General features: G+C 44.5%; 1 protein-coding gene across 1 annotated transcript in view; it reads right to left on the bottom strand.

Annotated features, from left to right (window-relative positions):
* LOC147726184 (BOS complex subunit NCLN-like) overlaps positions 1 to 27,386 on the bottom strand; it is a 212,513-nt gene that overhangs the window by 150,378 nt on the left and 34,749 nt on the right. The window contains exon 2 of the mRNA XM_086960282.1: positions 25,665 to 25,846. Within this exon, the coding sequence (XP_086816408.1) occupies positions 25,665 to 25,846 (182 nt within the window). The remainder of the gene's footprint in view (positions 1 to 25,664; positions 25,847 to 27,386) is intronic.

The following is a 27,386-nucleotide window of genomic DNA, read 5'->3' as shown; positions in this document are numbered from 1 at the left end:
CTTCTTACCTATAACTTTAAAAATTAACCTTACTTATCCTGTACTCAGTGGTCCCCCCTTTTCTCCAGCATGTGATGCATCGGATAATTGCTGCTCCTCGTCTCAGGGACTGCTGAGCTGTTTTGATTTTGCCTTGAGTGCTACCACTTGATTTCGCGGCCGGCCTGCATGGTTGTGGGCCCGTACCTGTAAGCTTTTGTTGCACAGTAAAGGTTTCCAAAAATTAAAAAAAAAAAAAAAAAAACCATGACATGACATATTTTAGATCATTTGTGCTCAAGTGTGGTTCCAACCAACAATAATTAATCAATTATGTGAACAAGTGCAGCATATTGAATGGATGTGAAATGATTAACACAAATTAATTGTTCAAAACAAAAAAGTATCTGTATATGGGTTTTAATTCAGAGACACCAATACATTGTTTGAGAAAAGTCCACATGGGGCAAGAAATTCTCGGATTTTTTATTCCCCACTGTCAATGTTCACTGGTCAAGTTTGGACAGCATTATAACCAAGGGCGTAGTAAGTTGGGTGAAATATGTCTCTTGGCAGATTATTTAGTAATTCTCCTTTTGCCCAGTTCTCTTGTTCCCTCTGCTGTCCAAGCTTTACAACCCCTAGATTTTGTGAGGTCTCCTAAGGACAGGGGCCGGTGATGAGGTTCTACGGGAATTGCACTGTGATCTGATCCTTGTTTGAAAAATGATAAAATACGAATGACTGAAAGTAATTTAATTATATGATGTACTTTGTTTGGTAGATATGGTAGATTAAGGAATATTGGGCCATATGTATCAAAATCTTCTTTTGCGATTCTAAAAGAGCGATTTTATGCAAATCGCAATTTGAGAATCACAAAATGTTATGTATGTAGGATTTGCAATAAATTTTGCGAATCCTACATATTCCTTAATTGCGAATCTCAAATTGCGATTCGCACTTAAGGAATACCTCTCCATTCATTCCTATGGGCCAATGAATGGTAAGACATTCTGCATTTGCGATTAGCAATTAGAAAATCGCAAATTGAGAATGCGATTTCAAGGGTACAAGGGTGTCAAAAGGACACCCTGTTGCACCCCTGAAATAAGCATGGGTGCACATATGGCGCACATACATGCCCAAAGGGCATGTATGTGCTTCACATTACACATTGAAAAATGCAAAAAAGTTAATTTTTCAAAGAAATCGCAAATTACCACCAACTTGAAGTTGGTGGTAATTTGCGATTCCTTAAGGCCAAATTGTACTTTTTTGGTGCTTCTTACATTGTATTTAAGGAATAGCAAAGTTTGCGATTCCTTATTTTGCACGCAGATTTGCCTTCATACATACCACTTAGCAAAATTGCGATCGCAAACGCTGAAATTCTGCGAATTTCAGCATTTGCGATCGTAATTTTGCTTGATACATATGGCCCATTGTATCATAAAAGATTTTTTTAAAACAACAGGACAGGTACTTTTGTGATATTCATAACCAGTAGCGGTCGGTGGTTGACGAGCTGCCGGGCAGTGACATGAGGAGGAGGAGGAGCAGGGTGGAGGGTAGTCATCTATGGATTATGGAGGATTACAGGTAAGTTAACGTATAAATGAATAAAACAAATTTTGTTGCGTGCACTGCACTGCATCGCATTTGGGGATGCAAAGAAGGTGTTGATTTTCCAGATTCCATTGTGAATCAGTCAGGGTGGTTTTGGTTTATGCCTGGTCTTCGGGTGATGCTGTAATCATTTTTTTTCATTCCTGTTCCCCATTGCTTGATTCTGGGCAGCATCCTTGGAATCACCATAGATGGTCATCAGTGCTTGATGATTGTTGATGCTGGTAATTCTTCAGCTGTATGAGAGCATGTGGTCGTGCTCACACAGCTGCTGCACTTTCTTTTTTTCTGGCACCAAGTATACCCTTTCCATTTCCAACAGATTTCTGATCACCTACTCCACTCCCTCTTGTGAGAGTTTGCTCCTTCCTCTAAATGTATCTGGATTTCACCCAGACCTACTGAGCTGGCATCACTTGCCTTTTGAGTAAGGGGTACACATTCCTCTTTCAGTTGATCAGGTTTGCTAAGCATGTGTCCTTTCAGGTGAACGTTTGTGAAAGGGTCAAGGTTCTTTGTCAGCCCCTGTTTCACTTTTTCCTTGATAGCAGCTTGATTACATCTGTAACACCATGATTCTTGACGACTTCATTATTTTAATTGCTTCATCCATGATTTCAATGAAGTCCTTAAACTTTCCAACCTATTCAGCCCATTTAGGGTTGAGAATCTGCTTTTCTCTACTGCAAATGGAAGATATGGTTTGAGAAAAGCAGTGCATCATATTAGGGGTTTGTTCCATGAGATTATGTGCGAGTCAGACTCAGAAGCGGTTAATTTGCAATTCACTGTCTGTTGCACAGCAGAAGGTGGGTGGTGGAAAGATGGAATGCAGTGATCCGAGGTGTCTGTGCCTATTAGATTGTGTTTTAATGACTTCATTAGTTTTTTCTTCCTTGCCAACAACTAGGTACTTTGATAAGAAAGCATAATTTTACTTGATTTTGGTGCCTCACATTTATGCAAGTATTTTCTTTCTTGTAGCCCAGTGTAAATACGAGAGGACAAAACACTATTTGGCCTAGTGTTTTAAAGTTCGAGTTACATGGTTTCCACTGTGTCTTTGCCTGACTTTAAAATGGTGCTTCCATACTGGATCTAAAGGATTAGGCCAGACTTCAATCTGGCTGCCTCTCTCCTCACAAGAGGTGACGTTTGCTGCCTGACTTCAAAATGGAAGACTTGGTCAGTAAATTATGTAATCATGCAGGACACTACTAACCCTGTAAAAGTGGGCTCCTTGTCTCGAGATAGTTTGTGCCAGAGGGTAATGCAGCTGTCAGGCCGGCCCCTGTCCAGCACTAAAGTTTTTCACTGTGGAGTTAGGCCATACAACTCCTGGGGATGGGCCACTTGGGAAGGAGAAAATGGCCCAATTCATGCGAAACCTCTTTTTTTTTTCTAAGTTCAAAGAATTTTTTATTAAGAATGGATAATAAGGTGTCTGTGTACAATAAACATTAATAAAATCACAATAATACATTTGAAACAAATTGCATTGAAAGTACATATATCGGACTATAAATATCAATTCGAAAAGGAGAGAGAACAGAATAATGGAGACATAAATGTCATTGGGATACTGAAAAACATTTTTGGGAACCTGAGGAGATTCAAGGTGGTTTAAGAACTTCCTACTGAGAGGGTTGTAAAAGAGAATATCGTTTGGCACTTGCGTCAATATATATTGTAACAGGTGACCACAAATCAAGACGTTTCGTTGCCACATTAATAGGATAAACAAAGCCAGTATCTAATCTATGGTTATGACAAACAGTGAACCACCAAGCCTTATAAGAGATTTTTGGAGAGTCTTTCCAATTAAAGGTAATTTGCTGAAAGGCAATCCCTAATAGCAGATCAATGATTTTGACATTGAGTGAGACAGTATTCCAAATGGAAGAAAGGTACCCAAGAAAACATGAAAGAAGGAAAAAGGAAATTTAGTATCAAAAATTACATTGATTTGAGACCATACTTGGTTCCAAAATGTGTGGACATGAGAACATGAAGATAACATATGAAAAAGATCCGCATTGGGAGACGAACAAGTCCAATAAATATCCGGTGTGGTTAAGAATCTTTTGTTTAGGTGGCTGGGGTATATAAGAGTCTGTTATAAACAAAAAATAGTGTTTGTGTGGTATTTGCTGCTCTGGAGGATTTACGAATCTTAGTCCATATGCCCTTCCAAAGTGATAATTACCAACATGTAGCAAAGTCCCGTTCCCAAGCTTCCTTCGTTTTAGTCTTTTGTCTGATCAAGTCAGTGCCTTGCAAGTATTTATAAATAATAGATGGTTTGGGTGTGGTCCTTAATAATATAAGGAGGTTTGGAGAAGGTTCAGGGTTAGAAGGAATGTCGTGTGCTGTGAGAAGGTGAGTATACATTTGCATCACTGTTGTTTTAAGTGTGTTGTATTTGTGAATAAATGAGGCTGGTAAGTGAAATAATTAACTAAGTGCGGCAAAAGACAAAAAGTTTGACTCTGAAAATAATTGATGAATCCAACCTCTCTGCCTCCAAGTTTTCCAGTAAAAGAGTTTATTTCGGATCTTCAAGTTGACATTATGCCAAATTGTTGAGTTTAGGAAGGAATGCATGTTAATGTGAATGAGCGAGGAAGGTAAATCAAGGAGTTTGGAAGTGTGTTTTATTATTGGAGTAGAAACGGATTGTGGTTTATGTGACAATAAAAGGTATTCTCGAAATGAGTAAGGAGATAAAAAAAAGACACTCTAATGAGGTCCATAAAGGGCAATTGTCCGTCGAATCAAGCAACCATGGAGAAGCTTGCATAGAAGGAAAGCTTTCTGGTAGGCCCGGAAATCTGGAAAATTCCCTCCCCCTTCTGTTTTGGGACGTACTAATTTTAGTATGGACATTCAAGGTTTCTTGTTACTCCACAAAAATAAGGATAGAATGGAGTTGATTTTATTAAATAACTTCGTAGAAATTGGGACTGGGATGTTAGAGATGGTATATAAAATTATGGGCGACAACATCATTTTTATAGTATCTAGGCGACCCCACCAGGACAAATAAAGGTGATGCCATTTAGAGGTTAATTCTGAAATCTTTTGAGTGCACTTGTTCATACATAATACCACTGTCAGAAATTGAGGACGTGAAATGTAAACCTAAATATTTAATATGAGTTGGGCTCCAGGAAAATTAAGAGGCTAGAAAATCTTAGCTAAAAGTAAATTTTGTCAAGGGCAGTATTTCATACTCATCATTGTTCATTTTATACCCAAAATGAGAGAGTAAGACTTTACTTCTGCTAAAAAAGCAGGAATTCAAGCATTTGGTTTTGACATGAAAAGCAAGATATCTTCTGCACAGGCTCCAAGTTTGATATGGGCATTTGACATTTGAAATCTGTATATGTTAGGGTTTTGATGTCGTTTGGATAAAAATGGTTCCAGGGCTAAATTAAACAAAAAGGGAGAAAGAGGACAACCATGACGTAGTCCTCTGCCTAAGCTGAAAAATGGGGAAATCAAACCGTTGGCGCATACAGCGCCTCGGGGGTTGGAGTATAGAAAGGATAGTAAATTAAAACATTTAGGGCCTAAGCCAAACCATTTAAGAGTATAAAATACGTTTTTCCATTCAACTTTATCAAAAGCCTTTTCGGCATCCAACACAATTGCTGATAAAGAGTGATTTAAGTCAGTGGATTTGGATAGAATATTAAAAAAAAGCTGAATGATATCTGTTATAAACCGCCCCTTAACGAAGCCTGATTGTTCTTTCCCCAACAAATTCGGTAGGTACGAATCTAAGCGTATGGCTAGAGCTTTTGAAAATTTTTTGTAATCAATGTTAACAAGGGAAATGGGTCTGTAATTTTTACAATACGTAGAGTCTTTGCCTTCTTTGGGAATAAGACATATGAGTGCTTCCGAAAAACAAACCATCGGAGTTGTTTGGGGAACAAAAAAAGTTTATCAGAGAATGTAACTTGGGTAATAAGAGATTGGAAAAATGGAGATAAAATTACACGGTAAATGCAAAACCTCTTCTATGGTCACTTGTTACTATCTTGCCAAGGATCTGGGACAAAGGCTTCTCTGACCCACCATCCTCAGCCACCTGTCCTAAGCTGGCACATCAGAGATATCCACCTGTAATTCATTGAGTTTACTGAGCACTGAGTCTGCATAACAAAAAATGTGCTGCTGCAGATCTTGTTCTGTGAATAACGTAGGGTCAAAATCATTGCTGGAAAAAAGTGGACGGAAATTATTCTAAGTACTTAGTCCTTAATTTAGGAGTTTGTTGTAACTGCATAGATATTTATTGCTTCCGATAAAAAAACAATGCTCTGATGTACGTTATTTATCGGATGTGATCAATAATGGAAATTACCACTTAGTTTTTCCCTGAAAAGAAGGAATAACATGCAGATCTGGGCCTGTATTATGTATCGGGCGCACTGTTTGTGCCACATTGCACCTAGAATCAGTAGCGCCGGACACAAACTTGATGCGCCTGATTATAATGAAAGCGTTGCTCTCAGGACAGCAGTGAACTCAGGGCTACCCTGATGTCAGCGCCTTCAGTGAAATGCTGAGTGTGTGACTGTACCTGCTTGCAGGGTGATGTTTGAGGGGGTCCATGGGAACCTTTTTGCCCCCTACAGGGGCCTGCTCTCGGGGGGTGTACGGAGAGTGTGCCACCTTTTTGTGATGCACTTTCAGCTCCTAACGGCTTCTTTGCCTTTGTGCTTGAGTCCATAAAACAAGCAGGTGCAAAGGAAACAGGCTTCCCTTATTTGCATAGAGCCACACAGCCGCATAGGAGGTAATGCCCTCTCAGCCAGTGCTATCAGTATTACAGGAGGGTCTGCATCAGCATCTGTAGCCCCTTCTGTAATCCCAAAGTGGCCTGGAGGTGCAGGATGCAGGCGCACATGCCCGTTGAGCCCCTGGGGCACTTTATGGAATACAGCCCTTGGTGCTTACTACAGCAAAATCTACAAGTTTCATTATTTACTGGGTCTTTTTTTCAACAGGTACGTATTTCTGACCTCCGCATAATTGCAATATCCTTGCAAACAGTGGGGCAGATTTACAAGCCCCTTATGACACATTTACACCGCCTTTTCGTCACTTCTGTGAGGCAGCGGCGGCGTAAACCATGCGGCATGTTGCGCCATCTAGGGAGTTGCATCACGTTGTAAAGCCCTGTGCCACATTAAACCTACGTCAGGTTTAATGTATGCAGGGTGGGCGTTCTTCTGATCTGGTTCTGTGAATGCATGAGATGTGTGTGAGCAGGAGTCCTGCAGAGGGGAGGTGTCTGGGTAATTGATGGAAGGAGATCCAACTGTTCAGGTAGGTGGCTTTAATGTATGTGTAAGGAGATTGAAATGAGCACATCTGTGTATCTGGAGCCACTTGAGCTCTTTGAGGCATAGCATGATGCAAATTCTCTGTGGGAAGTTGAGGATGAGTCTGGCTAGCAAGTTCTTTATGGTTTGTAGTCTTCGGATCAGCTGCTTGGTGATCCCAGTGTAGAGAGTATTCCCGTGGACCAACTTTCTGATCACTGACATGAGTGACGGTTCTTCTGGTGTTGCTTGGAAGCAATTTAAATATCTTCCCCAACATCTTCAGGATGTGGAAATAGGTTGCCTTGATGGCGCTGACTTATATGGTCCTGTCCAGTTTGCAGCAATGAAGAATCTGAGTTTTTTTGTGTGGGTACTGGGCGCGGGTGTGAGTCTGACCAACAGTTAAAGTTCCATGTAGAGATGTTCTTTCCGAAAATCACTACTTCTGTCTTGTCCATGTTGAGCTTGAGACACTTGACTTTCATCCAGTTAGTGCTTCGTCATGCAGGTGGTGAACTTGTTTCTTGTCTTGGGCATCTTCTCTGAGAGGGAGAGTATGAGGTGTGTTTTGTTGGCACAGAATATTGATGTCATGTGTGTGGATGAAACTGGCCAGAGGGCTCATGTATCTGTTGAAGAGGGTGGAGCCCAGTGATGCACCTTGAAGCATTCCACAGATGAGTTTGTGGGCTTCTGAGCATGAGGTACCTGGCTGACTGCCTGTGTTCTATCCATTAAGTAGGAGCAGATTCAGTGCATAGTGTACTCAGTGTATTCTTGGATGCCAATCTTGGGCAGCCGTTTGATGAGGATGGGGTGAGTCCATGTCAAATGCTGCAGGGAGGTCTAGGAGAAATGGGCTGCTATGTCTCCTCTGTCAAGGAACATGTACTTGTTGTCTGTGGAGGTGATGAGTGCTGTTCCTGTACTGTGGTTGAGCCAGAATGTGTACTGCAAAGCATTGAGGAGCAGGTGGTTGCTGAGGTGGTTGGTGAGGTGTCATTGATTAGTTTCTTTAAAACCTTGTCTTTGTATCTTAGGAGGGAGATTGGCCTGTAGCTGGAGAGCATGCCTGGGTCAGTGTATGGTGTCTTGAGCAGGGAAGTGATGGTGACATGTTTCCAAATGTCCGGGAATGTGGTGGAGTTGATGAAGGCATTGAAGATGGGTGTGAGTGCCTTGGTGATCAATGGGACAATTGTTGCCCCCGAGTGGATGGTCTTCTAGGTAACAGCGGTTTGGATGATGGTGACGGCAGCCCATGAGGTCAGTGTTCGTTATTCAGCCATGATGGAAAGTTGAGTTGCAACAGTGGCAGGGTCTGGTTGAGGGTCGAAGTTGCCATATATGGAGGTGATTTTATTGCAAATGAATTCAGAGAGCTTGTTGCAACAGTCTTGTGAGGGAGTAATGTTGCTGGAGGCAGCAAGAGGCGCAGTGAAATCATTGATTATGATTATGGCTCCCGGTTATGTGGTATTTATGTTTTTGCGATTTTCGTTTGTATTTATCCATATTCATTTTTTGCTAATTTTATCTGTATTTATCCATATTTATTTTGGGTTTTGTGGAAAAATTAAGCTGAAATTATTACATTTCCACATTTATTTAACCAATAAATATGCAGTCATTCTTGAATGTCTGCCAGGTTTCAGTGCCATGAACACCTGAAGAAGATAAATCAGTGCACTTATATGAAAATATGCAAATTTTAATATCAACCTTGCCCATATGTACTGCTGTTAAAGCCTCTTTACTAAAATTCCTTTTTTTTAACCCCCTCATTTATCAATCCACACATATATTGGCCTAGCAGTCATGGCAGACAGTATTTAGAGTTACTCAAAAAGCAATCCAATTTCCGTTTTTATCCACATTTAAAAATAAATACAGACAAGAAAATAAATGTTTTCTGTCTGTGTTTGTCTGTAAAAGTCATAACAATGGCAAACAAGGAGCCTTAGTTATGATGAAGATTTGCTTGCTCCTTTGTGCAAATGTCGATGCAGTCTGCAAGAACTGTGCACTCATTGTTCTGTATCTACTGGTGGTTGTGGCTTAAGGCTGATTTGAAGATGCCTTTAGCTGTGGTGTCTTCACTTATTCTCCATTTGCGCACCAGTTGCGTGCACTGGTGTTTCATCAGCCTGCGTTGCTCTGTGTGCCAGCTAGCCTGTGGTCTGGCTCTTGCAGTTGGGTTGTGCTTAGGGGGAACCAGGGTGTCAGCGAATGCAGTGATCCAGCTGTTGAGGTTCTTGATTGCTTTCAGAAAGTTGCTGGTGTCTTGGGACAGTGCGTGGAGAAGGTGGAAGTCCATTTCTTTTTTGTGATGCTTTTCCCGCTGCAGCAGGCAGCTCTGGTGATGTTCGGTCTGCGTTGTTGCAGGATGGGTACCTAAGGTGATGTTGGATGGATATGCAGTAACTGTGGAGGGTGTGGTCTGTCTAGGTCATAGTTGCTAGCTTGTCAAGTGTGATTTTTGCGATTGTGAAGAAATCGGGTCCAATAGCTATCCAGTGGTGTGTGGGTTTGATAATGTGCTGTGTGAGGCCAATGTTTCCCGGATTTCCTAGAAGGGCCATAGAGTTTAGGTTGGTGCAGTATTCTAGGTGAAAGTTAAGGTCTCTGAGGAGAATGAAGGTGCTGGTGTTGATGATGAGGGTACAACAAAGTCTGTGATGTTGCTGACGAAATTGGTGCACGGTCTTAGTGATCTGTATATGAGGGTTCCGCCCAGGGAGAAATTGGCTGTGATGCATACCTTGAATGTGAGGTGGAACATGTAGCTGGTAAAGATGTTCGTGTAGGTGGAGTGGCTGGTGGTGTCTTTGAATAAGATGATGACTCCGCCTCCGGGCATATGTTAACTGTATTGCCTGGCGATCTTGTAGCCAGCAGAAATGGCTGCAGCAATTTCTGGTGCAGAGTTTGGGTCTAGACATCTTTTCATGAGGAAGAGCAGGTCCGGAGCGCAGTCGATCTTATATCTATGTGGCATGTGTTGAGGAGCATGCATGCCAATATAGTGTATGACGTGGGTGGTGATTATGCTGTGTGAACTTGAGTGGGTGGCTGGTTTATGTGAGTGTGAGCGAATGGGGTGCTTGGTGCTGTTTGTGTGGGAGTGTAGGGTGTGGGAGAGGTAATGAGAATTTGCAGAAGGTACATGTGAATACTCTCTCCATGTTGCATAGAGCAGTGCGGTGAGCAGCAGCTGGAGTGCGAAGTGCGGAGGAGCATTGCACAGCAGTTTCTTCTTGGGCAGATGGATGAGGGGAAATGCAGTGATGTCACTTCCAATGCAGTTGGATGTTGTTAAATGATGTCCTCTTGCTTGGCTTCTTCTTTTAAAGATGATTTTAGAGGGAAACTAGTCACTTCCTGTGCAGATGGATGATGGAAATTTACAAGGAACAGTCTCAAACATTTCATGAAGGCACTCTTTCCAGAAAAAGGTATGACTAAGGTATATCAATCGGTTGATGTGGTCTAGTAAAGTTGGCCCACCTGCACTGATAAGAGTGGTGAGGAGATTGTGTCTCAGCTATAAGCGAAGACTGAAGAACATGAGCGTAATCTTCCAGTATCTTGAGAAGCAGAGTGATGTGATCATCTGGGGTTAGAGGCAGGCAGATACACGTGTCAAGACCCAGCTGAGCTGGTGGCATAATGGGTCAGTCGGCTGAGCGTGGCTGCTGCCATTATTCCATACCTTCAATCACTCCTCGTATAATAGATTCTTATTGGTCAACTGTGTGGAGTCACTGGAGCTGGGAAAAATTTGTTTTTTTCATTTTTTTCTTACTATTCATTCATTGATGTGGCTGCATTTCCTTCTAAACCACTTCCTTCACTGAACAAAAGTGGGTCCAACCACTGAGGAGAGGGAGGAGTTCAGGACAAGACAGTACTTTTCAGTCAGTGAAGGCATTCTTTATAGAATGATACTCGACATTCTCTGCAATACTTTGTTACATTGCATCGGGTGAGATGTGTTCCTCTGAAATACCACAACGGAGGGTTAGTGGAGCGGGAAATGGCATCTGTTCTGGCAGCATAATGGATCCTCCTGACCGATTGCTGGTGTACCAGGACCACTGCGTTTCAGACATTGGTAGACCTTCATTCATTCAGGAACTGCTAATGGGTTATGTTAGTTATCCAGAGTGTTCCGACTACTTCTTACTCAAAAGGCATTAATTCATGAATGCTGGAAACTCCATTGTAGACAAAGAAACAGCTCAAGGCCAATGAAGGCTGGTACATACATGCTGCTCCAGCATTCCAGTGTTTGTCTTTATCTTTCTTCCTTTTTTAATTTAGAACACACTCCCACCCAGGGGGTGAAATGTTCTAATAGCATTATAGCCCTTATCCCTTGTTCCACACTGACTGTAAAAGGTCCACTTCCTCGTTGTAGGCCCCCGCCTGTGGCTTGACCTATGAATCTGGTTCAGGGCCTTGTCTTGCTGTCCAGGATGAAATAAAGGGGGCAGTATTATAAAGAAAAAGAGACGGGTCATAAAGATAAGACCAATAATTTTGTGAATCTCCAGCTTACCTCTATCACACTCATGTTCTACCCCCTTGCTCCGGTCTCTCATCAACATTCTATCTTTATCTCTCTCTCGTCTAAAGGTGCATACCATGTGGGTCAGGAAAAAAAGACGGGGTGGGGAAGGCTGGCAAGGACTACATGGGAGGATGAGGGCCACAGGTAATTTAAATGTATTTATTTAGTCGGGTTTGTATTGCGCATTACTGCCCCAGCGACGGGGCGTCCCAGCGCCACCAAAGACCACAGACGTGAGCCAAGGAGGAAATTAAATATTAGACAGGGAAGAGCCAGGTCTTTATGGCTTTTTGGAAAGCAAGGTGGTTCTGGATCACTCTGATGGAAACAGGGAGCGAATTCCAGAGTTTCGCAGCAAGACTACGAAAGGAACGACCACCAGCTCTAGCTTTCAGAAATCGAGGAATGCAGACCAACGCTTGGTCAGCAGATCTAAGGGAACGCCGCGGCACATAAAACTTCAACAAATGGGCCAACCCTAAAGGTGCCTGTAGGGTCAGGATCCTGTGTGACACACAGATGGGTAGAATTACAGCAGAGAGTTACACTGTTGGTAATTGCCCTTTCTCCTCATGAACTATCATCTTCAGCATGGGTTCAGAATTCTGCTGTAATGCAATTAATGGCAGTAAAAGAGTTATCAGCAGAAGTATTAACTGCTGATAATGCCTCTGCAGAGTACAGTAACACTTAGCAGGGCCACTGGAATTATGCAGCAGAAGAGGGCCAAATTATGCGACAGGGTTGACAAAATTATGCGGCAAGAAACACCGGCATGTTTTGTGATAGTATAACTTTGTTATTGTGTGTGATCTACACTTATTTACACTGTCTGAGCATTGGTTGCACCTCATTAGTACCAACTTAACACCAAAATATAGCAATAAGAAACAGAAAGGTGGCCGGCCTGTTGACCTTTGCAAAGGGTCTTCCATTGCGCGACAACAAGTGTTGCTGCGTTTTTAGTAACTTTTAAACTGTTTGAGATAGAAAAAAAATGTTTTTTGTTAAAATCTGCAGATTATGCAGCAGATGATCGATTACGTGGCAACTGTGGCATATCTATAATTATACGAAAAATGCCACGGCCGCAGGGTTGCAACATTTCAGTGGCCCTGCACTGATGCTGAGACACTGCAGCTGTTTTAGCAGTGGAGACTTTCCTCTGACTGATAATTACAGCAGCATCTCCAATGCCATTCAGTAAGCAGGACACCTTCATCTGGGTATTTGGCTGTAATTACATCTGTGACTGCGTTTCCACCTTTGCGTCGTATTTCTCACTCATGCAGCTTAATTAATCTGCTAAGAGAGTCTTTCCCTCCTGCCTCTCATGGCACTATTACGGCTCAGGAGTAAGAAGTGAGAAACAATTATTTCTCCGTCTCATACATTGGTGAGCTTCACCGAGCACAGGAAGACACTTCATTCATTTGGTTTGTTTCCCTCACCAAAGGCACACGCACAAGAGAACAGCAGATCCTAGCTTTAGACGACACCTGGTAATGACCATCTAATTCCGGGTCACGAAACCAGGGCTACCTAAACCCGACCGGAAGCCTGGCATGGCTGATTGAGGTGAGAAGGTCATTTTAGACATGGGGCAATGCAGTGCAATAATGCATGGGTGTTATATATATATATATATATATATTCTATGTTAGGACCAAAGGCAAGGATTATGCATATATTTATACACTTTTTATTACACCATCAATTTTAAAGTTAAACACTAAACACAAACACAATAAAAAACTTCAATTCCCGTGAGTCCTTGGGAAGTGTTCATAGTAACCATCAACCAATAACAGCACTGTCGTCCATTGTATATATATACCCGATGTCTGTAGTCCTTCCTCTTTCTTCACTGCTGTCAATTAAGTCCCTCTTTCCATTCACGACTCTCTTGGGGGTTACGGTGTTTGAGGGCTCTTTTTGATTCACAGGGGTGCTGTTTTGTGCATTTGGAGACCCGCTGGACACAATGCAAACTGAGAGTCTGCGCGCTGTGCAAAGAAGCGCTCCTCAGACTCGTGACGCGCGATAGGGATAGCAGTGGGCCTCTTAAGACCCACATAACTGTGTGGAGCCCCCCACTTCCCTACCAACCCTCGCAAGACACTGGAAACCTGCAAGGGGGCTACCCTATATATATTTTAAGGGTTAATTTGATTGTTTGGTGCTCTCACCCTCCAGGGAGGCTTGAACAAATATTGTCTTTGGACACACCTCCCAATGTTTACGGGGATCTTTGACCGTCCTCTGAGCTTGAGATGACATTTCAAGTTGCCTTTCTCCACACTACAACAATTGGAGTCACTCTATAGGATCACATGGACCTTTTTTACTATTCATGATTCCTGAGTCCCACTGTTTCTGTCGTATCAAATGACACCAGGTTACATGCGTCGAACCAATTTCTCTTTTTTAGCCTTAGTACTTATTGTTAGTACTGACGAAACACGTGTCGGCTGTTTCCTATCAACTTTGATTTTATGGATCTACAAATAAAGAAAATGAAAATTTGAACCCCTTTTCTGCTCCTTTGTCTTGTCCAAAGATTGAAAACATTTAATACAGACAGCTTAAGTGTTGTGGACACTACAAGTTCAAGACCTATTAGTCTTTTTCTTTACATGTGCTCTAGGATTGTGCTCTTTTTTGACCTTCTCTCTCTAATTGTACATTTGCCAATCTTTTGATTGTCATTGGTCCCTCTTGGTAGTGGGGGAAAGTGGTCTATGCAGCACTCCGTCTTTATAAACTAAAGATTTTCTACTTATCCAGTATTGTTGTTCATCTCTTATTGCTTGTGTATGTGCGGTCTTTTCCAATTTGGATACACCACTACTGTTCTCCTTATTTCTTTACATTTCCGAGCAAGCCTGCGAGAGTCGCAGGCGACACTTTACCGTGATTGAGGCTCGCGTCTGAATCCTACAGCGGCCCAGTTCGCATTCGTGATATGTTCGAAACCGGTAAGTGCCATCTGTTTTTTTTTTTTAAAACACAATGTAACAGAGCAGTAATGGGGCTAAGGTCTTACCGAACCGTGGTTTTCCGTTCCCTTTAGCTTGGTGATCAAGGCTACGAGTGTTTAAGTGAGGAAAGAGACAAAGGCTTCTCCGCGCCGCCCGGCGTCAGGAGGTAAGAGAGGGTCCCATTTTTCTTGGAAAGGAGGCTACATGGCATTATTAGGGGAATATTTAAATTTTTTCTTGGACATAGACGATCCACAACACTTGTGTCCTTTCTACTTTATTCGCCAGGCTACCGCTACCCTCACCGGGGGTTAGTGGGTCCATTGGAAAAAGAAAGCAGCCCTTGAAGGACACTGTGGGATATAAATAGGTAAGCCCACATGCTGATTAGAGGAATCGTTGGCATTTTTGTGCAACAGGTACACTCAAGGTGCTCTATCTTTTTCCTTGCCTTTCTTCCCTTTTCCTTTCTCCCGAATCTTCTAAAGGAGTTGCAGAGTTAGTTAAAAGAGGTTGAAAAGAAAGATTTCCCGTTTCTGTATACTGGTAAGCTGAAGTTAATTTCTGGTAGAGTAGCGTTTTTATATACTTGACCAAGACTGGTTAGACACATAGTTTCCTTTTCTTTTCTTTCACAGGTTGTGGATGGTCCTGAGGAGAATCCCAAGATCAAAAGGGATTCGAAACGCGTAGACCATCGGGTCTGCCAATTTGTTTCTTTGTGAATGAATTTCTTTGCAATTTTTGTGGCAATATTACACCTAACCGTTATGATTCATTTTAAATGAATTTTACATGCTAAACGAAATTGGATAGGGTGTATCCAAGAACAACCAATGGTCCAAATATTATGTGTTGGCAGACCTAGTGCTATTCAAGTAGTGCATTGTATCCCCGTTTGATTTAGTACCGTGTAGGTTGAATGTGTGAGGTGTGACTGTGAAATGGGTGAGTTGGTGAGAATGAATGTATATGTGTGAATTTCGTTCACTATCCCGTGTGTCCATCCCCATTGTTTGTACATAATTTTGTTATAAATAGGAGTGAATTTCATAGGATCTATAAATAATTCTTTTTTAAATAAACAGCTATTAATTAGCATTCAGATGCATTGTCTGGTGGTCTATGCATTTTGAGAAATTGTTTTCTGGAATAAGGTATCAGTATTGGCATTTCTTTTTGTTACTCAAGTTTCCTAGGCTCAGCCTTACTGATTAGAGCCATACCCATTCTTGTTATTTCTATCTGTCTCTGCCTCTATCTGTCTCTGCCTCTGTCAGTCTGTCCCTGTCTCTGCCTCTATCTTCCCCTGCCTCTATTTGTCTCTGCCCCTATCTGTCTCTGCTTCGGGAAGTCTGTCCCTGTCTCTGCCTCTATCTGGCCCTGCCACTACTGTCTCTGTCTCTATATGTCTATGCCCCTATCTGTCTCTGCCCCTATCTGCCTCTGTCTCTATCTGCCCCTGCCTCTGTCTGTCTCTGCCTCTGACTGTCTCTGCCTCTGACTGTCTCTGCCTCTGTCCGTCCCTGTCTGTCTCTGTCTATCTGTCTGTCTCTGCCCCTATCTGTCTCTGCCCCTATCTGTCTCTGCCTCTATTGGTCTCTGCCTCTATCTGTCTCTGTCAGTATCTGTCTCTGCCCCTATATGTCTCTGCCCCTATCTGTCTCTGCCTCTATCTACCCCTGCCTGTATCTGCCCCTGTCCGTCTCTGCGCCTATCCGTTTATGCGTCTGTCTGTCTCTGCCTCTGTCTCTCTCCCTCTGTCTCCCTCTGTCTCCCTCTGCCTCCTTCTGTCTCCTCTGCCTCCCTCTGCCTCCCTCTGCCTCCCTCCCTCTCCCCCCTCTGTCTGTCTCCCTCCATCTCCCTCTCTGTCTCTCTCTCTCTGTCTCCCCTCTGTCTCCCTCCGTCTCCCTCTCTGTCTCCTTCTGTCTCCCTCCATCTCCCTCTCTGTCTCCCTCCGTCTCTGTCTCCTTCCCTCCGTCTCTGTCTCCTTCTCTCTGTCTCTGTCTCCTCCTCTCTGTCTCCTCCTCTCTGTCTCCCTGCCTCTCTATCTCTGCCTCTATCTGTCTCTGCCTCTGTCTGTCTCTGCCTCTGTCTGTCTCTGCCTCTGTCTGTCTGCCTCTGTCTCTGTCTGTTCTGTCTCTGTTTGTCCCTGTCTCTGTTTGTCCCTGTCTCTGTTTGTCCCTGTCTCTGTATGTCCTTGTCCCCCTCCCTCTGTCTGCCTCTCCTTCTCTCTGTCCCTGTCTCTATCTCTGTCTGTCTCTGCCTCTATCTGTATATGTCTGTCTCTGCCTCTATCTGTCTATGTCTTTCTCTATCTGTCCCTGCCTCTAGCTCTGTCTCTAGCTCTGTCTCTATCGCTCTCTACCTCTGTCTGTCTCTACCTCCATCTGTCTCTGCCTCTGTCTCTGCCTCTGTTTCTGCCACTATCGGTCTTTGCCTCGGTCAGTCTGTCCCGGTCTCTGCCTCTAGCTAGCTCTGTCTGGCCCTGCCTCTATCTGTCTCTGTCTCTATCTGTCTCTGTCAGTCTGTCCCTGTCTCTATCTGCCCCTGCCTCTATCTGTCTCTGTCTCTATATGTCTCTATCTGCCCCTGCCTCTATCTGTCTCTGCTCCATCTGTCTCTGCCCCTGTCTGTCTCTGCCCCTGTCTGTCTCTGCCCCTGTCTGTCTCTGCCCCTGTCTGTCTCTGCCCCTGACTGTCTCTGCCCCTGTCTGTCTCTGCCCCTGTAAGTCTCTGCCCCTGTCTGTCTCTGCCCCTGTAAGTCTCTGCCCCTGTCCATCTCTGCCCCTGTCTGTCTGTCCCAGTCTGTCTCTGCCTATCTGCATCTATCAGTCTGTTTCTGTCTCTATCTGTCTCTGCCCCTATCTGTCTCTGCCCCATCTGTCTCTGCCCCTATCTGTCTCTGCCCCTATCTGTCTCTGCCCCTATCTGTCTCTGCCCCTATCTGTCTCTGCCTCTATCTGCCCCTAACTCTATCTGTCTCTGTCTCTATCTGCCCCTGCCTCTATCTGTCTCTGTCTCTATATGTCTCTATCTGTCTCTGTCCTTATCTGTCTCTTCCTCTGTCAATCTGACCCTGTCTCTGCCTCTATCTGCCCCTGCCTCTGCCCTTATCTGTCTCTGCCCTTATCCGTCTCTGCCCCTATCTGCCTCTGTCTCTATCTGCCCCTGCCTCTGTCTGTCTCTGCCTTTGTCGGTCTCTGCCTCTGTCTGTCTCTGTCTATCTGTCTGTCTCTGCCCCTATCTGTCTCTGTCCCTATCTGTCTCTGCCTCTATCTGTCTCTGCCTCTATCTGTCTCTGCCCCTAACTCTATCTGTCTCTGTCTCTATCTGCCCCTGCCTCTATCTGTCTCTGTCTCTATATGTCTCTATCTGTCTCTGTCCTTATCTGTCTCTTCCTCTGTCAATCTGACCCTGCCTCTGTCTCTATCTGCCCCTGCCTCTATCTGCCCCTGCCTCTGTCTGTCTCTGCCTTTGTCGGTCTCTGCCTCTGTCTGTCCCTGTCTGTCTCTGTCTATCTGTCTGTCTCTGCCCCTATCTGTCTCTGTCCCTATCTGTCTCTGCCTCTATCTGTCTCTGCCTCTATCTGTCTCTGCCCCTATCTGTCTCTGCCCCTATCTGTCTCTGCCCCTATCTGTCTCTGCCCCTGACTGTCTCTACCCCTGTCCGTCTCTGCCCCTGTCCGTCTCTGCCCCTGTCCGTCTCTGCCCCTGTCTGTCTCTGTCTATCTGCCTCTATCTGTCTGTTTCTGTCTCTATCTGTCTCTGCCCCTATCTGTCTCTGCCTCTATATACCCCTGCCTCTATCTGCCCCTGTCCGTCTCTGCCCCTGTACGTCTCTGCCTCTGTCCGTTTCTGCCTCTGTCCGTCTCTGCCTCTGTCTGTCTCTGCCTCTGTGCATCTCTGCGTCTGTCTGTACCTCTCTGTCTCTGTCTATCTGTCTTTATCTGTCTGTTTCTGTCTCTGCCTCTATCTGCCCCTGCCTCTATCTGTCTCTGCCCCTATCTGTCTCTGCCTCTGTCAGTCTGTCCCTGTCTCTATCTTCCCCTGCCTCTATCTTTCTCTGCCTCTACATGTCTCTGCCCCTATCTGTCTCTGCCCCTATCTGCCTCTGTCTCTATCTGCCCCCGCCTCTGTCTGTCTCTGCCTCTGTCTGCCTCTGTCTGTCCCGGTCTGTCTCTGTCTATCTGTCTCTGTCTCTGCCCCTATCTTTCTCTGCCTCTATCTGTCAGCCTCTTTTAGTCTGACCCTATCTGTCTCTGCCCCTATCTGTCTCTGCCCCTATATGTCTCTGCCCCTATTTCCCCCCGCCTCTGTCTGCCCATGTCTCTATCTGTCTCTGTCCCTATCTGTCTCTGCCCCTGTCTGTCTCTGCCTCTGTCTCTATCTGTCTCTGTGTCTCAAGCACTGCACACGTACTGTATCTACACATCCCCGTCACCAGCCCAGAGACAGCCCCCCCTCTCCCCGTGTAATGTAAAAGCCAGCTCGTTTTCTCTTCGAATTTGCTGCTTTGTGGGGTTTGTGTCCCACCACTGGGCCTGGGGTCACATCTGTCACTGGCTTTAATTCTGACTCTCACCCCTGAGCAGTCAGATCAAAGCCCCCCTTTGGCGCCAGTCACCCGAGTACTTCACAGGTCTTTAAAATATCATATAATTGTTAATGAGGCCTTGTTGTATTAGACCTCTTCTTAGCGCCCCTGCATCTCTACTCTGACTATGCATGGAATCGCCCGGCCCCCATAAATCAGCAACCGGCTGTGCTTGCAGACACTTTAAAAAAAAAAAAAATAACACAGGTACGATGTCTGCAAGGTCTGCGGGCTGCACAGGAAGGCTTGCCGGGCCGCTGGCGGCCCGCAGGTCGTACTATGAGTACCCGTGAATTAGAACAACATGGTGCGTTCACAGATCAAATTGCTGGATGGTGGGCCATTGCTCTGGTGGCTATAGTGCAGCGGATTAGGCGGACGCGAACTGATGCGGAGAGAGGGTGGGGGTGGGCTGGGGAGGGGGGCTGTTTCCTTGTTTTGTTGTTTTCCTATAAAAGTGGTATCTTCACTGGGTGCATTAATATTTAACTAACACTTGAATCCATTGCGAGGTCGTACTCCGTGATGTAGACCCTAACGCTGTGTATTTCTAGGCTGTTTTCGGTCTGCCGGCGCACCGATGTAGGCAGCTAAGCTGTGTTTTTACTACCAGGCTACCACCGAATAAAAATGATAGCTTCTAGAATGTCAGGGAGAAGTAATCAGAGTAAATGTGCAAAATAGTGCAAATAGAGCAAGTCGTGCTTCCTAAAGTGTCTCCCGACTCAAGATTCAGGACATAATAACTCTGCGCGCTCACGTCAAAACGCGCATTTGTAGTCAGGCCGAGCAGAGTCCCAGGTGCGTTTAAAATACAAATTAAGAACACAGGATACACATTTAAAATGTCAGGGAAAGGTAATCAGAGTAAATGTGCAAAATAGTGCAAATAGAGCAAGTCGCGCTTTCTTAAGTTCTTAAGTGTCTCCCGGCTCAAGCCTCAGGAGTAAATAACTGTGATGTGGGACCTTCTGGGGAGGTCGAGGATGAGTCTTTCCTCTGAGTTTTGTATCGTCTGTAGTCATTCAGCAGGCGCACGGTGATACCTACGTAGAGTATGTTCCCGTTGTCCAGTCTGCTAGTGACGAGGGCCTGGGTCATCGGCATAGGAGATGATATTGAGTACGTGCAATTTGACAGTGTTGGCCAGGGGCTTCATGCAGGTGTTGAAGAGGGTGGGGGTTCCTTAGGGGCGTAGCAGATGATCTCCAAGGGCTACGAGGTAAACAGTGGGAAACAGATTCTCTGAGTTCTTCTGGTGAAATATGATGTGATCCATTTGAGGGCATCTCCCATGAATACAATGTGGTGGTGTCTGTTGATCAGGATGTGATGGGAGATGGTGTCACAGGTTGCTGAGAGATCCAGGAGGATGAGGGCTGCCATTTCGCTGTGGTCCAGGAAGGCCCTGATGTCACCGGTGGCTGCGATCAGGGCTATCTCGGTGCTGTGGTTGGCTCAAAACCCAGATTGGGAGGAGTACAGGAGGTTGTTGTGTTTTAGGTGTTCAGTGAGTTGTTGGTTGATAGCTTTCTTGAGAATCTTTCTTGGAAAGGGGAGCAGTGAGATTGGCTTGTAGTCTTTCAGTCTGCTGGATCGGCGGATATGTTTTTTTAGGAGGGGCCTCACTTCAGCGTGTGTCCAGTCCTCAGGGTAGGAGGCTGAGGTGATGAAGGTGTTCAGGACTTTCCTGTGCTCATCGCCAATTGTTTTGCTTCAAAGGTTGAAGACGTGGCGGGTACAGGGGTCTTTGGGTGCTCCAGAGTGCACGGAGTTCATGATAGAAATTGTGGCTTGAGTAATGAGAATGTCCCAGTGGGTGAGCAGGTGTTTGGCGTTTGTTTTTGTGAGCAGATTTATACTGACGGTGGCGTAGGGGGTTGGGGTTCGAAAAGTTCGTAGATGGCTGAGATGTTGTTGTGGAAGAAGTCTGCCAGGGTGTCACAAAATACTTGAGAGGGAGTAATATCGGTCTCTGCGGCTGCAGGATTGGAGAATACCTTCACAGTGGTGAAGAGTTCCTTGCTGTGGTTTGTGCCGGCTTGAATACAGTCTGTTAGGACATTCTTCTTTGTTTCTTTCAGGAGGAGATGGTACTGGCTGAGTGTTGTCTTGAAGGGTGTATGGTCTTCTATCTTTTTGCTGATGTGCCACTTTCTTTTTAGTTGCCTGCAGTTGCACTTGGTAGATTTCAGCTCCTCAGCGAACCAGCTGGCTCTTTTGGTATGTCCTTTGGATTTGGCTGGCTTGGCAGGGGCGATTGTGTTGGCGCATTCTGTGATCCACTGGGAGATGTTTTTTGCTGTCTGCTCTGGGTTGAGTGTTGAGTCCGGGAGGTGGGAGCTGACGTCGCTGTTCCTCTGGTCTTCTGGTATCTTTTTCCAGTATCTGCGTTTGGAGCTGGAGGGCCTGGTGTTTGAGTTGGTAGGCCCTGAGATGGTGAAGGGCATGCTGTAGTGTTCGGACCAAGTGAGCAGTGTGGCATGGTTGTACTTGACTCTGTCAATGGAGGTGAAAATGGGGCCGAGCATGTGTCCTGCGATGTGGATAGAGTTGGTGACCAACTGCTTGAGGCCAATGCTGCTCATGCTTTCCAGGAGGTCGGTTGTGTTGGCATTGCTGGGGTCATCGAGGTGGAAGTTAAGGTCTCTTAGGAAGAAGTAGTGCTCTGAGTCAATTGCAATCGGGTTGATGAGGTCATGGATGGCTTTGCAAAGGCTGGGCGTGGTCCTCTGTGGTCTGTGGGCAAGGGGGTCTCTGATGGTGCTTTTCCTGTCTGTGTGGAGTTGGAAGGTGAGATGTTCCATTATCAGGGTCACCTCGTTTATGGAGGTCGTGCAGCAAATGGTGTCCTTGTAGATGATGGTGATTCTAAGTCCGTGTTTGTTTGATCAGTCCAGGTGTGTTATTTTGTAGCCTTCGTAGATAGTGATGGCAATGTCTGGTGAGGAGGCGGGTTTCAGCCAGGTCTCTGTGAGGAAGATGACATCCGGGGTGAGGGATGAGATTGTGCCCCAGATCTTTATGGCGTGTTGGCGGAGTGATCAAGTGTTGAGTAGAATGCACTGGAGTTTTGTCATGGTGGTCCCGGTCGGCGTGGTGGGCGCAGTCGAGTTTGCGGTGTCTATGATGTTGTTGGTTGCTTCAGTGGTGCAGGCGAAGCGCTAGTGTTGGCCAGAGAACGGACCTCTGATGGTGCTTGGGGGATGTATGCCAGTAGTGGTTGTTCAGGTGTCCAGGATCCAGGGCTCGAAGGTCGGTGGTGGTGTAGCTGCACAGGGTAGAAGAGCCAGGATTCCTGGCATTGGACACAGTCCAGGATTGGACACGTGCAGACGGGCTTGTCTTTGGCGTTGGTGCTATCTTGCTGGAGGTGTGCACGTTTCATCTTTGACAGGTGAAGGGGTCTTAAACTATGCCTGAACGCTCACACTCGGATAAAATGACTCTGGTTTTACTGCTGATTATCGTTTACTTTGTTGCTCCGTTCAGTTTGAATGGGTGGGTTTGGTCAGAACACCTTTCTTAGGGAAAGCCCTGCAGTATTGTCTTCTTCACTGGGGCATTTTTCAGATACAAAAGGAAGCATAATAGACATTTTGATTATTCAAGGACCTGACAACAGCATGATATGAAATACCACTTCTGAGTTTCACTAGTAACTTGGAACACAGATTTCCTGTGATTTAGAAAATGGGGCATACAAAATTAAGAAACACAGGGCCAAACATTTAGCTCCTCTCTCCTTTAGCTTTGCTTGACAGAGATGCTTTAAGGCATGTACTAAGTGGGCAATTGCCTCAGGCCCCCCACAGGTTAAAGGGCCCCCTTTAAAACTGAACTTAAAATAATTTAGTGTTGGTAGGCGCATAGGGCTTGAATTAGCAGAGAATGGGTAATAAAAGTTGCGACAAACAGGGGCCTCCAAAATCTCTTTCCCGGTGTCCCCAAAAAGATGACTGGTTGGTGCTCAACTGAACTAAGCATCTATTCTGCTAAGTTTAAATGTGAGGAGTGTTTGCAGGGGTAGCGGTGGATTTCCATGGAGTATAAAAAAACGCCCTGGAGCAATAATTGCGTAATTCCCCCCAGCCCTGGCATTACTACCTAGAACTCCAATTACCATTTGGACAGTATTGGTAAAATAGTTATTCTGCCCCCATAAACAACAGTACCCTGAAATTACAAGTTAATCTCCATGGAATGGGAAATAATTGTGCAGACTTTTTTACTATGAAGAATTCCTTAGGGTATTTATTTTCCCTGGGGATTACCGCTCATATGTACCACCTGCTCGAAACAGGTGATTAATGTGAGCCGGGAGGGCTGGTGCTGGGCAAATGGTGGCGGGAGTGATGTTGGGAGAGTGAAAAAGCTCCCCTGTGCCGTGGAAGAAGTTCTATGATTCAGAAAAGGGGGTGGTGGAAGAAGTTCTGGCAGGGGCCAGGGAATGGGGCTGCACTTCATTGTAGCCCATCGCCAAGCCCAGTTTTCCAGACAGATGGTAAAATTGGGTCTTTTGTTTCTGCACCCAGTAAAAACAGGTGCCAAAATCAACAGACCACTCAAGACCAAGTGTAGCGGAATTCCACACATGGTTCCTACTTCGCACTATGGAATTTCACACATGGATCCTACACAGCACTATGGAATTCCACACATGGATTCTACTCCGTACTATGGAATTCCACACATGAATTCTACTTCGCACTATGGAATATCACACATGGATTCTCCTCCGCACTATGGAATTCCACACATGGGTTCTACTCCATACTATGGAATTCCACACATGGATTCTACTCCGCACTATGGAATATCACACATGGATTCTCCTCCGCACTATGGAATTCCACACATGGATTCTACATCGCACTATGGAATTCCACACATCGATCCTACTCCGCACTATGGAATTCCACACATGGATTCTACTCCGCACTATGGAATTCCACACATGGATTCTACTCCGCACTATGGAATTCCACACATGGATCCTACTCCGCACTATGGAATTTCACACATGGATTCTACCCCGTACTATGGAATTCCACACATGGATCCTACACCGCACTATGGAATTCCACACATGGATTCTACTCCGCACTATGGAATTCCACACATGGATCCTACTCCGCACTATGGAATTCCACACATGGATTCTACTCTGCACTATGGAATTCCACACATGGATCCTACTCCGCACTACGGAATTCCACACATGGATTCTACTCCATACTATGGAATTCCACACATGGATCCTACTCCGCACTATGGAATTCCACACATGGATTCTACTCCGCACTATGGAATTCCACACATGGATCCTACTCCACGCTATGGAATTCCACACATGGATTCTACTCCATACTATGGAATTCCACACATGGATCCTACTCCGCACTATGGAATTCCACACATGGATTCTACTCCGCACTATAGAATTCCACACATGGATTCTACTCCGCACTATGGAATTCCATTACGCAAATCTACTCTGCTCAACTAGTAATTGTAGAGGTTACATCTATCGCTTAAATCAGGCAGTATGTTTAGTAGTATTTACCCATATCAGCTCCCCTTAGAATAGACCTTAAGCACAAACAGCAGTTAAGGTTCTTAGCTATAAACACACAATATGGGCATCTCTAGTATAAGCACTGAAATCCACAGTGCACATATTGTGTTTGCATTTTATGTTTCTGTTTTTGTGGTTTTGAATTGGTGGCGAACAAGGCGCAGGAGGGGGTTAGAGGACCTCACAGGATTTTCATAAACGTAAAAAAAAGTTTAGAATCCAACAATATCATTGTGGCAGCTTATTGTGAGTTTACAATCAATATGTAAAAACAAATCACAATGATAGAGTTTATAGTAATCCAGGGTTTTACAATAAGGGGTTGCAGTATAGATAAGAAATATTCAGAGGTGAGGGCATGAAATGATATCTTCAACCTCGCATTTGAATAGGGGCTTATTCCACGCCATAGACTCTGCCTTGCGCTTGATTGTCTAATGGCCTTTCGTGAGCATACATATTCATAAATACATTTTAATACATCCTTAGAAACAGTAGTCCGATGTAACGTTGCGGGACTCAAATTCTCAATCGAAAATAATAATATATGTTCAAGTAAGCGTGGAAAGTGGGAGGCGAGCCGGTGGGGAAGTGATGGGAGATCTTCGTTTAGAAGGGCACTGAGTACGATTTATTTTTATTTTTTAGAGATTATCACGAGTCATGGCAAAATATTTTACATGTTCCATCAGAGGATCATTGTCAACCTACTAGTTTCATCCTAAAGTCAACATTATTATACACTATACGTGACGTCTTGTAGTGCTTTCTAACATACTCCTTTCCTTGCCTGCACTATATAAATGCCTAAATAAATAAATGAATCTAGCGCTCTGTATACATATTTTGGTGTATTATAAAGCATTCTGGTGTGCCTGATGATGATGTCTGCCCTTCATAAATGCATAAATAACTAAATAAATCTATCATCAGCGCTACATAAAACTCTGTACAATTAAAGTAAATCATTTTAAGTGCACTGCGTACCTGATATAAAGCCTCAGAAACATTCTTGGGAACCAGCATCAGTACTCCCCCTGCTGATTGGGCCAGAACCTCCTGGTATCGTTGGCGCGTGAAGTCCGCCAGCCTCATCATCACGCAGCGACGCGTTAGCAGGTCAGCGTCCAGTGTCCGGCTCTCGGCATGCACCAGAGCGTTCCTACATCCTGAGGGCGAGGCACCAGTCATAATACAGCTATGGTAATAATGCATTCATTCACAAGAAAAAAGTGTGCCAAGCTATGCCCATTGAAGGAGAAGACCAGGCTTTAATGGGTTTTGTAGGAAGAAGGGCTGGTTGAAAATGCTCCATGAGCTTGGAATGTATAATAGCGGAATAGTAATTAGTTGTACATGGGAGAGACAACAGACAGCAACAGGGATATCAGTAGTATGGAAAAGTGCTGTAGATGACATCTTATAAGCAGTTGGAGTGTGAAGGAGGAGAGAGGTAGAGAAATAGGTATTGGCACAGTCAATAGTCTTGACTCTTGAAAACCGAGCTATTGGGTTTGGCAATGCTTGCTGAGAGTGCAGGAATCAAGGCCAATAGAAATGTATATAAAACATTCTTAAAATCCGTTCTGTGGAGAATGTAAATTCTCCAAGTAGGTGAAGGGGGAATCCGGATTTCATTAACGACACGGAGGCTAGGATTATGCATATATCTTTTATTGCCAACTCCTTGCAGCACCCTAAAGAAAACATCACCAACATCACAAACATTCCAGAACTAGACTGTCTATAAGCCAATACTACTCCCATCACGGCAGCCATCTTCCTCTTTTAAACTGCTCCCGTCCCGTAACTCAAAAGAACAAAACATACTCATCTTCTTTTCCTCTTTTTCTATTGGCTGTCTGAAATAAAACAACACATGACAAACAATATAACATGTTCTTCTAACAACACATACTGCAAATCAGACCCTCTACAGAACACAGTCATCCTACTTCCCCAAATGCTCACCTGGGAGGGCTGGAGGGATAATGCTAGCCTACGGGTCTTTCATGAAATCCAGATTCTCTCTTAACCTACTTGGAGTATCTACATTTCATGTCAAGACTGGAGGCTAGCATTATGCATGTTCAAAATTGTTGTTAATACCACAGACGATACATGTTCCATTGGTTTCAAATAATACCTCCCAAGCACATCAGCATTCGACCAGTCAGCTACATGCAAAATCTCCTTCAACGGTCCACCAGACGTCAACACCTTACTCATCATAGCACCTCTCACTGCATGTGCTCCAAACCTTTCTAGATCAATACCCGCTTCAAACATGCAAGACCTCACCCAACGGGCAATAGTTGCCATTGTTACTCGCCTGAAAGGTTTTACATATGAAATCAACAAGTGAGTATCTCCATCTCTTCTACACTCCTCCATTCTATTCTCATATTCTTTCATACATCTCACCACACTCAATTTAGGACAGTCATGAAACCTTGGGTAGAATATAGAAGAAGACACAGTCTTTGCTCTCCTAGTGATCTGAAAAATGACCCCATCTGGATTTTTAAAATCTATTTCCAACCTCCAACACTCTTACATCCGAAACCCTCCTCAAAAGAATCAAACATAACAAAGTTGCCAATTTCGCTGATAATTGTTTCAAATTTAAAAGCCTATTCATTGGCCATCCTTCAAATAAACAAAAAAGTAAACTCACATCCCACACACAACTGTATCTAGGCTTAGGAG

The sequence above is a fragment of the Lissotriton vulgaris genome, chromosome 3_1 (genome assembly GCF_964263255.1).
Source record: "Lissotriton vulgaris chromosome 3_1, aLisVul1.2, whole genome shotgun sequence".
In the NCBI taxonomy this organism is placed as follows: domain Eukaryota; kingdom Metazoa; phylum Chordata; class Amphibia; order Caudata; family Salamandridae; genus Lissotriton; species Lissotriton vulgaris.
Note: the sequence above shows the minus strand (reverse complement) of the source record. Positions and strands in the feature narration are given on the sequence as shown.